This window comes from Carassius carassius, chromosome 27 (genome assembly GCF_963082965.1).
Source record: "Carassius carassius chromosome 27, fCarCar2.1, whole genome shotgun sequence".
Lineage (NCBI taxonomy): Eukaryota > Metazoa > Chordata > Actinopteri > Cypriniformes > Cyprinidae > Carassius > Carassius carassius.
In genome coordinates this window covers 9329950-9344708 of record NC_081781.1, presented here as the reverse complement: position 1 = coordinate 9344708, position 14759 = coordinate 9329950, and the positions used below count along the sequence as shown (strand labels likewise).

At 39.0% G+C, this 14759-nt stretch overlaps 1 protein-coding gene across 1 annotated transcript in view; it reads right to left on the bottom strand.

The window, feature by feature from the left end:
• hmcn1 (hemicentin 1) overlaps positions 1–14759 on the bottom strand; it is an 81656-nt gene that overhangs the window by 27138 nt on the left and 39759 nt on the right. The window contains exons 24-53 of the mRNA XM_059512538.1: positions 14230–14496; positions 14042–14137; positions 13214–13408; positions 12986–13116; positions 12007–12154; positions 11771–11897; positions 11136–11290; positions 10771–11046; positions 10339–10620; positions 9664–9772; positions 9412–9581; positions 9076–9230; positions 8841–8964; positions 8260–8361; positions 7972–8148; positions 7694–7845; positions 7450–7573; positions 6890–7065; positions 5485–5581; positions 5264–5386; positions 4965–5120; positions 4480–4755; positions 2577–2744; positions 1493–1606; positions 1239–1325; positions 960–1151; positions 711–884; positions 508–621; positions 253–398; positions 12–162 (exon numbers count right to left, since the gene is read on the bottom strand). Coding sequence (XP_059368521.1) covers positions 12–162; positions 253–398; positions 508–621; positions 711–884; positions 960–1151; positions 1239–1325; positions 1493–1606; positions 2577–2744; positions 4480–4755; positions 4965–5120; positions 5264–5386; positions 5485–5581; positions 6890–7065; positions 7450–7573; positions 7694–7845; positions 7972–8148; positions 8260–8361; positions 8841–8964; positions 9076–9230; positions 9412–9581; positions 9664–9772; positions 10339–10620; positions 10771–11046; positions 11136–11290; positions 11771–11897; positions 12007–12154; positions 12986–13116; positions 13214–13408; positions 14042–14137; positions 14230–14496 — 4764 coding nt within the window. The remainder of the gene's footprint in view (positions 1–11; positions 163–252; positions 399–507; positions 622–710; positions 885–959; positions 1152–1238; positions 1326–1492; positions 1607–2576; positions 2745–4479; positions 4756–4964; positions 5121–5263; positions 5387–5484; positions 5582–6889; positions 7066–7449; positions 7574–7693; positions 7846–7971; positions 8149–8259; positions 8362–8840; positions 8965–9075; positions 9231–9411; positions 9582–9663; positions 9773–10338; positions 10621–10770; positions 11047–11135; positions 11291–11770; positions 11898–12006; positions 12155–12985; positions 13117–13213; positions 13409–14041; positions 14138–14229; positions 14497–14759) is intronic.

Sequence of the window (14759 nt, the reverse complement as noted above, 5' to 3'; positions counted from 1 at the left end):
ACCCTTTTCACCTTGTATATTTACATCAAAGTCCTTCTCATCCTCTCCAGCGATGTTGGTGGCTACACAGGTGTAACGACCTGTATCGGACACCTGAGTATGTTTTATCTGAACGATACGACCATTTGCTGTGATAGTGAGGTGACCGTCTGCTTTCAAGATCTACAGAGAGAAATAGAGTATAGTGAAAACTCAATATTCCCATAAGAGTTAAAAACAAAGTTTTCTTGATATACTGTACATGTTTTTCACCTGGCCGTCCTTGTACCACAACAGCGTAGGTGTCGGAATAGCCTGAGCCTCACACTCCAGTGTAAGGGTGTTGTTAACTTTAATTTTCACCTCTTTAGGAGACAGACTCTCTCCTGGGATGTGATTTTTATTGATAACTGGAGGGACTGCAGGAAAGGAACATATATATAAATAGGTTACAGATAACTGACACATAAAAAATGCTATATTCCTCCACGCCAAAAGGTGGCAATGTAGCTCAGCTCTCATACGTACTGAAAACTTTGACCTCATAGTTTTTGAGAGTCTCTCCAGCCTCATTAGTCGCCACACATGTGTATCTCCCAGCATCCTCTTCTTTAGCATTCAAGATCTGTAAAGTGCGACCACCTGTCAAAAGACACATAGTTAAGCTGTAAATTAATTTTTTTATATCTATTTATTTTGCCAAAGTTAAATTTTTAGGGTTGAGATCTGACCTGGTAGTACCCTGACGTTGCGGCTGGATTCAAAGGTTGCGCCGTCTTTGAGCCAGGTGATGATGGCAGGGGGGTATGACCGGGCTTCACAAACAAGAGAGGTAGGACTATTCAATGTCACAGTAACCTCTTCAGCTGAACCTTCTGGACCAGAACCAGCAATGGTGGGAGAAACTGGTGACAGAAACATAAATAAGTCCACACACGAGACCACAAAAAGACGTAGTAATACCTCCTGCCCAAACATACCTAACACATTGAGGTTAAAGTGTCTGCTCCTGTCTCCAGCGCTGTTAGAGGCCAGGCAGCTATACCTGCCTGTGTCAGCAACCTGTGATCCATTGATCTGCAGGAAACGCCCATTTGACATCACCTGCAGCCTTGAGTCGCTAGTCAGCGCTTGCCCATCCTTCAACCATGTAATCTCCGGCACTGGATTACCTAGACCACCCAAAGAATTGGTTAACAGGAGGAAGAGATCAACACAAAATCTAGATAAGCAAAGTAATCTTGTGGTCTGTCACTTACCAGTGACCTCACAAGCCAAAATGATACTCTGACTTTCCTTCACTTTCACATCCTCCACTGTGCCTTCATTTACAATGCTAGGTGGCACTGAGGTTGACAGAACAAAGATGATTTAAGATAATATTAAGTGACACACTATTACTAATATCAATATATTCTGGCAACTGTATTGAGGCTTTGAAATTGATAAAAGCTGTGTTCATTTATGACTAAATTAAATTTTCAAAACTGTCCCATGTATAGTGCTGTGTTACCCAGGACATTTAGGTCAAAATTCTTCCGCTCCTCTCCTGCAGAGTTGGAAACGATGCAGGTGTATCTCCCAGCATCCTCACTTGCGGCATGCATCAAGCGCAGGCCTCGTCCACCTGAGACAATTACAGACATATATCAGACTCACAGGTGGCTGAATGAGGGAATGATTTCTGCACACTGAGTTAAAGGGATAGGCCGCATATACTTCTCTTAGGGAATTACTTAATCAGCTATAAATCAAGAGTGCAAGATTTATTCAGAGGAGAGATGCAGCTGCAAAATGAATCAAGCAAGTTTCAATTTGTCCCAGAAAAAAAAACAGGCTTCATAAATGTCCCTATTGTTTGGAATGAAACGAGAGAGCTCAAGTTAACAGCTGTTCAAACAGAGCTTAACCCGTCAACACAAGTCAAACCTCCCATTTTCACTCTTTAAACGAGTAATTATCACTCCCTAGGAGAGAGCTAAGCTGATCACCTGAACAAATAAGTATCTCTCTTTTCTTCCCCGGTGTCTCTCTTTCTTATAATGAGGAAAAGAGTTTGTGGTCAGCCAGAAATGATATACAGTATCTATGGAGGAGCTTGTCTATATAGGCACACTTGTGAATATGTGATCAATAATGTGCCTATTCTGCATATTTTTCTCCTGTTTTCTGTCCAGCTTCATGTCTTGTCTTTGACATGCAGATGGACAGTCTTAGAATAGCTCAGCACAGATGATTTACAATGTGGTTCATTTTGCGCAGGTGACCTCCGGTGTTTTACGATGTCTGAGGTTACAATGATCGATGTACCTCATACTTGCTGCTGGCGGAGGATCAGTCTCTGTTTACACTGGAAGTCCTTAATGTAGAGTCGTTGCATGTTCAAATACAAGAACATCTGTCTAGCTGTTTTTCTTTCCAGTTAAACACTGATCTGTGGCATTTGGCTGCTTACTGAAGCTATCTTGTTACACCAACTTGAGTTATTACACCTGGTTAACATAATCCTTTAACTGGTACTGGGCTTTTTACCTAGACTCAGTGGTGTAGAGATTTTGGATCAAGACAAAAGCATTCATTGAAGAAGTTGTTGATACCTGAGATGACCCAAACAGAGCTAGACGTGCTGATCGGCTGGCCGTCTTTGAGCCAGGTGATGGATGGTGGTGGCATTCCAGAAGCTTCACAAGTGAGAACAACTGGGTTCTTCACAACGACACTCACATTCTCAGGCACCTGTGTCTGTCCGATGATGGTGGGAGGAACTGAAGAGATGATACACATTAAATGTGAATGTATGTGAATGACAAAAAAAATCACTATACATAAGTATATTGGTAGTATTACTTAAATAGTGATCTGAAAAGTGACTTTTGCTAGTGTTATAGGAGTGTAAAGGTATACATATTCGTACCAAAATTATTTGATACAGGTCTCTCAGGTTTGGGTTTCATGTGCACTGAAAAAACACAGCATCATTTGATCCACTGCATGAGTGGAACTTCATTGGAAACTTCCCGTTTTATTTATTATTACTTTTGATGAGAAACAAAGTCTCATCTTTCAAATTAGGTAAAAAAAATTTCTGGAAATTCAAACAATAAATGCGGTTTTGATGCTCTTTGATGTGGTGTGACAGATTGATGTATAAACACCTCAGTTCAAATGGCAGGACTGAGTGAGATCATCCCTTCCTCTTTACTATTAATTGTAATGTGAAATAAACATGACTGAACATCTCATGCCTCATGTAAATGCTCAATCAGGGTTTCAACTGCAGAAAGACATCAATAAAACAGCTTGTAAACAAAATGTAATGTAGCATTTCATTTACCTCCGACAAGTCATCATTGTCCACAGCTCATTTGTTTGCTAGAGAAATGAAGTCTAGAGAGAAGCATTTAGCTAAATATTAGACTACATACTCATTTTATTTTACTTTACCTGTTAGTGATGTCTTAATTATTTAATGTAGTATGTTTAAATAAATCTTTTATAATTATAATTTTAATTAATAATAATAATTTCTTATATTTATATAGCGCTTTTTCTGGTTAATCAAATTGCTTTACATAGAAGGGGAAACTCCTCATCCACCACCAGTGTGCAGCATCCACCTGGATGATGCAATGGCAGCCATATTGCGCCAGAATGTCCACCACACACCAGCTTATTTGTGGAGAGTGATGAAGCCAATCAGAATATGTTGGTGATTAGGAGGCCATCGTGATGGACAGAGGCCATTGGGCAAATTTAACCAGGATGCCGTGGGGTTACACCCCTACTCTTTTTCGAAGGACATTGTGGGATTTTTAATAAATCAGGAGCTGGGTTTAACTTCTCATACGAAGGATGAATATGAAAATTTACAACAGTCACTATGCAAATGAATATATTTCAACAACAAATAGAAATTTTATCATTTAGAAGTTAATTTCAAAACTTTATGTGCAATTACATATTTGTATTAAAAATAAATAATTTGAGTGTTGTTATATTTAAAAATAAATAGTAATTGAATTTAAGTTGTTAATCGTAACCTTATAGTAATGTAAAAGGGCTCTTTATAGTTCAGAGCAGAAGCTGAGGTAGATTTTTATCCCTAGGAAAATTTTTATTATAATTATCTTCATTTAAAAGAAAGAGATATTTGTTCCACTTTTATTAAACCACTGTTTAATAAAAAAGAAGCCATTTTATGTTTAGGTTTTTCCTCCTGCTGTACCAAAACCATACTTAACCATGATGCCAAAACCAAGGTATGTACCAAACCGTCATATTTGTGTACCATAACACCCCTATAGTATTTTGAACAATAGTTAGAAAAGAATAGATGTAATATTAAAAAATTAATTAAAATTAATTAATTAAAAATAAATAAAATAATAAAATAATACGCATGAATCACTAAAAAGTTTGGAAGACCAGTGGAAATTAAGAAGAGTTTTTAGAAAACTGTTGGCTCAGAAAAACTATACAAAGTTTGACTGTTTTTCTCACCATGAACATTGACATCATATTTTATGTCAGCTTGTCCTGCCACATTGACAGCAATACAGGTGTATCGACCAGTGTCGGCCACTTGAGCATCCTGGATGCGTAAAAGTCTGCCTTCATTAAGTATTTGAGCCCTGCGGCCAGTGCTCAGGGGTCTACCATCTTTCATCCATGAAATGGCAGGTCTGGGGACCCCGTCTGCCTCACACTGCAGAGTGATATCCCCACCTCGCGTCACTGTCTCCTCATTCTGAGCTGAGGAGCTGATGGAGGGATGAACTGTTTGGAGTTAAGAAAAATTTACAGTAGATCAAACTGTGCCCCTAATTCATACAGACACATGCAGAATATGCAGATTGTGAATATCTAAAATTACTCAAAAGTTAAATATTGATTTTGTGGATTTACTTTTTCATAACAATATCTATTAATTGTCCAGTTCTAGTTTTAGTGCCTGTAATAAATAATGTGAGACAAAAAAAATGTACCATAAACTTGCAGATTGTATTCTTTCATTGCACTGCCAGCTGTACTGGAGGCCAGACATGTGTAAGAGGAAGCATCTGCCTTCTCAACACTAGAAATCTGCAGCTGACGCCCACCAGAGAGAACGCGCACACGAGAGTCTCCCTTCAGCTCTGATCCTGAGACACACATAAAATAATGATTAAACTTAAGGTTAAGAGTTTGTTCAAATACCTTAAGGATCATGGAGTATGAGTTAGCAAATGACAATAAATATGATGAGGATAGTGACGAGGAGGATGGTGAGAATGAAAAGTCTTACCATCTTTCTTCCAGGTGAGGCTGGGAGGAGGAATCCCACTGGACTCACACACAAGCGCGATGAGACCACCCTCAATCACAGTCAGAGGAGACACCTCATCAGATCCACGGATACTGGGAGGAACTGGGGGAAAACAAATAACAGAGAGAGAAAGAAAAACAGTATACATTACACTTGACTCAATTCAGAGTTTATATTCAAGTATATTTTCAAGTACTCACCCCACACGTTCAAGTTATAGTGCTTCTCAGTTTTTCCTGCAACATTGGTTGCCTCACATGTGTACCTGCCTGTGTCCTGGACCTGAGCACTGTTAATCTGCAAACACAAATCAATTATAAAATCAATATCATCCTAAGACTCTTAAATGAGAAGAACAACAATCCAAAATGCCCTTCACTTGCTATTTTAGAACAGGATAAAGAAATTAATTTTAACCAACCAATAGGCCAAATTTAAACCATTTACAGATTCAATAGCCAAACTTTGATGCTGGGGTGGTGAAACTAATTTACAGGGTGTAGCTACATGGTTCCCATGATATTGTGGGTGGTTGCTAGGTTGTTGCTTGTTGGCCCACCTCAAAACAATAGGTTACTGTCGTAACCCCAGTTTTCTGAAACATCGACTGGAGAGATCCACCTAAGGGAAGGGCATACGTACCTGACCTCTGTAGAAGCATCCAATAACACCAAGTCTAGCTAGACAGACAGAAGTGTGCAGCCAATGCATGATAAGGCCCCGCCCCCTTACCTGAGAGCATATAACGGATGCAACGCTGCTATTCTCCAGTAAGTATATTTGCCTATTGTGGGGCAAGCAGGGCACAGCTGGTGGATCTCTCCACTCTATGTTTCAGAGAACCGGGGTAATGACAGTCGTGTCAAGACCCATAATCATGAACCTGGTAACCCGGACACATACACATAACTGATGTGTGCATGCAGAACATGAAACAAGTATGTGGCACACAAATGTAAATAAACCCAGCAACACAAATAAAAAATGCATGCTTGGTGACATGAATCTGTGTGGCCTGCTGGCCCATTCACCACTTGTTCCTTTATTACAATATGTAAATATAAAGGGAGGAGGGAATATAACAAAGGAGGGGCTATGAAGACCCCATCCGTAAAACTGAATGTGCTACCGAGGTTTTAGTGATATCCAGTTGGTAGTGACGCACAAACGTATGAAGAAAAGCCCAGCTGGCAGGGGAGCAGATGTCCTGCAGTGACACTCCCCTGAAAAAGGCTCAAGAAGTGGCTAAGTCTCTCATAGAATGAGCTCTGATGTTTCCTGAGGCCTGCACTCCCTTCGATTCGTATGCCAAAGCTATAGATACTACAAGCCAATTTGAGAGGCGTTGCTTAAATATGGGAATTCCCTTGTAATGGTGCGACCATGAAATAAATGGTTGCTCTTCCGGAAAGCACTGGTAATGGTTATATACATCTGTAATGCATGACCAGGACACAGAGTATTCAGTCTCTTTTCCTCCATTGAGGAAAAATTGGATGCTTCTGCAGAGGTCAGGTATGAATACTCTTCCCATACATGGATCTCAAACACAAGATGATGAAAGAGAACTTACAGGCAGCTTATAGGTTGATGGATGTACTGTACCTTCAGTAAGCTGCTATCTTCTGACAGGCTCAGACCTGGTTTTCTATAGAGTGGTCGACCATCTTTCCGCCAGCTCAATGCAGGTGGAGGGATGGCATCGCTCTGACAATGCAGCTGGACTGACTGACCCATCAGAACAGTCTGGTTCACCTCCTCACCCATGATGTTGGGTGGCACTGAAGGACACAGACACATGCAGATAAAAAGTTTCTCATGCTCACTAAGACTGTATTCTTTAATTTTGAAAATTTTTATTGTGAAATATCATTATAATTTAAAATGACTGTTTTCTATTTTAATATATTTCTTGTGATGGCAAAGCTGAATTTTCAGCAGTCATTTCTCCAGCCTTCAGTGTAACATGATCCTTCAGAAATCATTCTAATATGCTGACTTGGTGCTCAAGAAACATTTCTTACTATTATAAATGTTACAAAAAATAAATGTGATGCTTGATATTTTTGTGGACACCTTTAATGTTTTTTTTCAGGATTCTTGGATAGAAATTTCAAAAGAATGAAGATTTAGGATTTAGGAGTGAGTGTGTCTTCTGAGCTCACCGTGCACACGTAGGTCATATTCTCGGTGCTGTTCTCCACCTGCATTCACAGCAACACAAGTGTAATGGCCTGTGTCACTGACCTGTGCACTAACAAACGACAACACCCTGCCACCCACCAATACCTAGTAAAAGAGGAAATTGAAAACTGATGCAGCCTGTTTAAAACTTTTAAGTGGAGTTAATTGTGAATATATATATGGCTATATATGCAGGAAAGCATCCAAAGTCCCACAAATACAGACCTGGATTCCATCTGAAAAGCTGGAGACAGGGCTGCCTTCTTTGAGCCATGTAAGGCTGGGCATGGGAACTCCTGAGGCTTCACACTCTAACCTGACTGGGTCATTCACCACCACTGTTATCATTCCTCCTTTACTAGAAATAGAAGGAGGAACTAATGGAGACATACAAAGAGTGTTAGATAATCCAAACCAAAAAAGGAGTATTTTAAGAAAAAGTTGATTATAGCCAAACTTTTGACTGAAATGTTGTTTAGTGATAAACACACAAACACACTCACCATATACCTGCAGACTGTATGTGAGCTCAGTGCTGCCAGCCACATTAATGGCCACACATTTGTAGAGGCCAGCGTCTGACACCTGTGCACGGTCAATCTCTAGCACCTGACCTCTGCTCAGAAAGTTTACTCCTGCAGCACTCGTCAATGGACGACCGTCTTTATACCACGTCACAGCTGCAGCAGAAAAGGCATGAGAGAAGAAACTACACCACATGTATGTTTGTAAACGGTTACTAGCCAGTATTTGATATTGCCCTAAAAAAGAGGAAATGTAGTAAGATTCACCTGGCAAAGGACTTCCTGTTGCCTTACACTTCAGCTGAATTTGGAAGCCAGCAAGGATGGTTTCATTGAGAGTCTGTCCAGCATACTGGATGCTGGGAGGTTCTATAAAACACATGTACATTTTTACTGAAATGCATATTAACTTAATATATATAAACATAGATTAATAAATACAAACTAATAAAATACATACATATAAATAAATTAATAAAAATAAATGGATACATTTGTTTTAACTCTCATCACTGTAATACTCTTTTTTTTTGTAGAATCAGCTTAAATTACATTATAGTAACATGACATAAACTTGCAATTAAACTATTATAATCAAAATTATTTTTAATTAAAATAATTTAAATATTTAAATTAATGAGATGATTTTTAGCATTAATGTAAAGAAATGATAAGTAAATGTGTGTAATTGTGTTAAATTGTCATGAGAATAATCATAATATAATTTAATTAATACAAATATTGTTATTTTAACAGGTTTTCTGAAATATACACAATTAACTTTTAACTTTTTAACTAGAAGTTAAAATGCCCATGCCATCTTGTTTTTTTTTAAGTATATTTCCTACCATGCACATTGAGGCGAATGTGCTGTTGTGCCTCGCCTGCTGCATTAGTTGCCACACACGTATATTTCCCTGCATCGTCTAGTCTGGCCTTCTTTATGTGCAAAACCCTACCTGCAGATTCCAGCTACATGCCAGACAGAGAGATAAAGAGAGAGGAGATGATATATGTGGTTATTTAAACCTCCTCAAACACTTATTTATTTTGAAAGGCTTCTGTCATGCTTTAAAGTCTGACCTTCAGAAACTCTTGTGTGGTGTCCACAGGACGGCCATCTTTGAGCCATGTGATGCTGGGAGGTGGAGTTCCACTGACCACACACTGGAGGCTGATTGACATGTGGAGGACCACAGATCTCTCAGCTGCACCCGTAGAACGGATAGTTGGGGGGACTGACAGACAAATATCAAATAATTAAAAAATTAAATTTTACATTACATTTTACCATAAAAATACCTGAAATGTGTCTGTAACTTAGAGGAACTTAAAAAAGTCACCTTTGACCTTACTTCTGTGAGCAGATGAGGGAAACATCAAACACAAACATTAGCTAGAAATAAAATAAATGATTACCATGTACAGATACTTTAAATTCTCTCTCTTGTTCTCCAGCCTCGTTAGTCGCTACACAGTGAAAAATTGCTGTATCAGACACCTGAGCACGTGAGATGACCAATCGACGGCCATTTGACGTGATCCGCACCCCTTCGCCCTGCCTCACCGCCACACCATCCTTCAGCCACCTTAAAAAAGAGAGAGAGACAGATGAAGATGAGCGACTTTTCAATTCGGTATATGTTTGAATATATGTGCATGTGTACTCACGTGATGGTTGGCGTAGGTGTGCCTGTAGCATAACACTCAAGCTCTAGGATATTGTTGAGGATGACTGTGGCATCTGTGGTTTCACTTGCCCCATCCACAACAGGAGGAACTGAATAAACACAAACAAAAGTATTTTCAGACGCTACAGCATCTCCGGAATCGTAAACCAAACAATGCACGAATCAACCGTGTCTTTTAAATAATGTGTAACAAACTCACATAATGAAAACACACAGAGAGTTAACGAATGCCACATGGGTCACATCATCGGATACAGCCTCTACAATCATCCTTTAATCTCACTGAATCTTTTATACATTTCCTTCATTTGATGTTAACCAGTTTATAGGCTCGTAAAACACCTTGCTGTTGATTTCCTGCAATCCCATTACCCTGGTGCAACACAAATGTGGACTGAGTGATTGTGCTGGTATTTTGGACACATGTATTAGGACCATAATGGTGTCCAGATGCTCACAAGATCAATGTGCAGATCGAGACAAGATCTGTCTGGCTCATGCACACAAAAACACAAAATGCCGAACTTCCTGATTCGTGTGGATAGTGAAGGATGAAATGACTTGAGATTTTAAATTACAGAATGTTTTTTAATTCAGGTGACTTCTCTTGACTTTTAATAGATCGCTACAAAAATGTAAATGTGTGTGCATATACCTAAGACACTGACGTCATATTTGATCTCCTTCTCTCCAGCAACGCTGGTAGCCACACATACATATCGACCAGCATCAGATGGAAGAGCACTGAGGATTTCAAGTTTGCGACCCTGCTCCAGAACATGCAGGTTCTCTCTTACAGCCACCGGTGAACCATCCTTCAGCCAGGTCAGTGAGGGAGGAGGGTGACCTTCAGCCTCACACTCCAAAATCAGAGATTTACTAAGCACAACCTTCAGGTCTGTGGGACCATCAGAACCGGCAGTGATGGAGGGAGGGACTGAATGATGCAAAAAAGGAAACATGAACAAGTGTTACTATTTCTAGGCAAATAAAATATGTAACTAAATATGAACATTGATTATAGAAATGTACAGGCCTGGAAAAGAAACTCTTTTTTTATTTTTTTTTTGATTGTGAGAGTCCTCACCATAGACATCCAGCTCATAAACTTTTTCAGCGGTGCCTGCTATACTGGTGACTTTACAGGTGTACTGTCCAGCATCTGACACTTGAGCTCTTGAGATCTTGAGGAACTGTCCTCGGTCCACATACTGGGCATGTCTGCTGGACAGAATGACCTCTCCGTTCTTGTACCATGTGATGGCAGGGAGTGGCACACCCCGAACCTCACACTCCAGAGTCACCAAATTACCAAGAACTGTTACTTCAGAAGTCATGTTTCCTCCCTTAATACTGGGTGGTACTGAGTGGGTAGAATGGAAAGACAATAATCTATTATGTGAAATTCAGATTTTTTATTCTGTTGTTGTTAAGAAAAAAATACTAAATTACCAAAGATACTGAGGTTAAAATCCTTTGACTGTTTTCCTGCTGCGTTGGTGGCACTACACTGGTATCGTGCCTGGTCACCTAAGCGAGCATTCTTTATCTTCAACTGCTGTCCTCTGTTTAAAACTTCAATATTGGGGTCACCCAAAAACACAGGCCTAAAACAAAGAGTTAAAGGGACAGATAATAGCAAATTATCTTAGTATTGTTTCAAAATATAAGAATCAGGAGTGAATTCACTGAAAATTAATTATGCCCCCAATATTTGCCTGTAAGTGATTTAATATCTGATTTACAAAAGGAATCAAGCAAATAAGGTATTGACGCTAATGTAAAAAGCCATTTTCTACAAGAAGAATTCCCAAACCTGTGCTGGGGTTATGCCAAAATTCATTTACCTGCTTTCCCTGAGTGCTAAAAGCACAACATTAATTGTGTCGGGTAGGGGTTTTGTGAAACTGTAAGAAGCCTGATTTGCATTGTCAAATATTTACACTTGAAATGCTGACAACAAACTTACAGCAGGGCAATATTTCAATGCATTTAGTGCCTGGTTAGACTGGGTTTTGGGTGGATAGTGAATAAGATGCAACTTTTTAGTGAAAGTGTTCTTTACAAAGCTTTGTGGAGTAACTTACTTCCTGTCTTTGTACCACTGAATTGTGGGAAAGGGATCACCTTTGACCCTGCATTCCAGATTGATCTCCTGATTGAGCACGGCAGAGAGGTCACGTGACCCAACTGTCCCAATTATAGTAGGAGGAACTATGAGGAGGCAAACCATATAATGAGATGTAAAACCAGCTTGGAAAGACAACAATAAGTGGATGTCAGTACAGAATAACTTTAAATGAAACAACATTTTGCAGTGTACCCAATACATCTAAGTAGAAGTCTCTCTCTGTGCTTCCAGCAATGTTGATGGCCTTGCAGGTGTAGCGCCCAGCATCTACAACAGCCGCTTTCAACAGCTTGAGAGTTCTGCCCTTCTGAAGAATCTGCACGTCGCTGCTAGGAACCACCTGGTTGAATGATACAAATAGCTATTTGACCAATTATAAACAACAAAACCAACATATATTAACATAGATTTGTTTTATACTGCAAAGGAATTTTAGCTCTACCCATCAACCTCTTAAAAATATTGATCAGAATAAATCACTCTAAAATATCAATCAATAGTAAAAGGATACAATCATGTTTATCTTGTGGGGAAAAAATCCAAGGAATATATATTATTCCAACATTAATGTGAATCAGCAGCCTCTGCTCTCCCTGCAGTGCAATTAGAGATTTCCTAATTGTTGACTTCATTCTGAAATTGATTCTCGTAAAAGAACATTTATAAGAAGCACTGGGTTTTTTATGACCTGTTCTTGGAGCTCAAACATAGTGATCCGAGGAAACTTATTTGTGGTTGGCCTCACTGAAGGAAATGCCACTTTTATTTCTCATTATGCTTATTGTAACTGGTTTAAGCACGTTTAATTTGCACATTTAACAATGTGAAATGGCATACGCAATGTGCTTTACTTCCATAAAGTGAAGTAATTCAAAACAGAATATTTAGTTGGAAATAATGTAGGACTGAACTTGATTTTATCCAGGGGGAAGTGATTGCATTGGAACATATTAGGCACTAATATATTTTTATTATTACTTATTTATTTTATTATTTTATATTTTAAATTATAGCTCTTTAGTAAGAACTACCGTTTTTGGATATGTAAGGAGAAAAGTGGCTTCAGAAGCAAAAGATAATTTTTGTCTTTATAGCTTTTTCTCTCTAAATCACATGCATTGATAACACAGAACTAGACCATGTTGTTTTTGGTGAATGTCATTGTACTGACCTCAACTCCGTCTTTGTACCAGGTGATGACAGGTACAGGTGTGCCCGTGACATCACACACCAGGTTGGCTGGTTGATTCATCACTATAGAGACATTGGACAGCAGGCCATTGTCCCGAATATCAGGTGGGACTGGATAAAGGGAAAGGAAGATACAGAGAAGAGAAAGGTTGTGCAAGGTCCAAAAAGAGAAACAATCTTAATAAATGTTTTTAAATGCTGCACTAACCGTTGACCTTAAGTTGGTATTTCTTCTCTGTTGTACCGGCATCATTGACAGCCATGCAAATGTACTCCCCATTATCCAGAGGGGACACCGAGGCCAGGATGAGAAGTGTGCCATCCTCCAAAATGGACACCCCTGGCTCATTCCCTGTCAACTCCTGACCATTCCTAAACCACTTTATTACTGGCTCAGGAGTGCCTGCAACAGTAACGATTAATAAAAATCACAATATTTGTTTTATTTGATACTGATGCAACATTGTGAATATCACACTAACTTAAATGAAATTTTAACCATTACATTTTCTAAAGCCAGCAAAAATATCTATCTTTCTCTCTTTTTTGCAACAAACAAGTATGACTACTTATGTTTAACATTTAATTAATATCCATGAATCACATTAAATTATTTCAACTGATTCAAAATTATGATCAATAAATTTAATAGAAACACAATAAGGTTATAAAGACAGTATTTATTTGAAATGGAAATCTTTTGTAAATATCTTAACTGTTGTCTTAGCCAAACATATTGCCCCATGCTGAATAAAAATATTTATTTCTTTAAAAAATATTTTGATTAGTAGTGTATATAGATAAATACCTACGATGACATATTGGTGCATATAAATTACAGTTATTACATATAATTCTTTATATTTAACCAGTGTTTTTTGTAAAATGTTTTTATATTAAACACACTTTCAGAGTCATTTCATATTGATTTGGTGTCACTTGTAGTTGTAATGGCCAGTTCTAGGAACACAGTTACACTGTTACTGGTGACCAGTTGAATAAATGGTGATTTCTTATGATTCAGGTGCAAGTTCACCTTTGGCAGGACAGGGGAAGGCAATCTGCTGGTTTGCCACTCTCTCCTGTAAGGGACTGTTGAAAGGGGGTTCAGAAACCTCTACCACGGGAGGGACTGTGGAAAGTCGGAAAAATATATGGGATTTATAGTTCATATAAAGCCGGAATAGCTGTAATCACAACTGTAAATGCAAGCATCCATCTGACCTTGCACATGGAGCTGAATAGTGGCTTCATCTTGTCCAGCGATGTTGGAGGCAACGCAGGTATAGACACCCTCATCCATAAGTCCCACCTGGTTTAAAGTCAGAGCTTCATCCGAGATCTTGTACTGAGACCCATCCAGCAGAGCAGAGCCATCCTTCATCCAGGACACAGAGGGTTCTGGGATTCCCTGTGCGACACAGGGCAGGTCTATGGCATGTCCCACCTGCACTTTCATGCCTCGAGGACCTGCACGGATGCTGGGAGGAACTGAGAAGGCAAAAAAGAGAAAGGAGTATTGGGAGGAGAGTGAAGTAATACGTGTCAAACATACTGTATGCTGGAATAATGCATTCTTTCATAACATATTATTTGGAGTGATTAGTTGCTCATAAAGCATTGGCCATGCACAAAAACAGCAAACTCTCCTTATTAGTCCTTGGAAGTTACTGAAAATTTTCTCACATCTTTTTTTTGCTGTTAATCTTCCAGATGAGACACTTGGTAGCTGTGATAAATCAAACAGCACATTC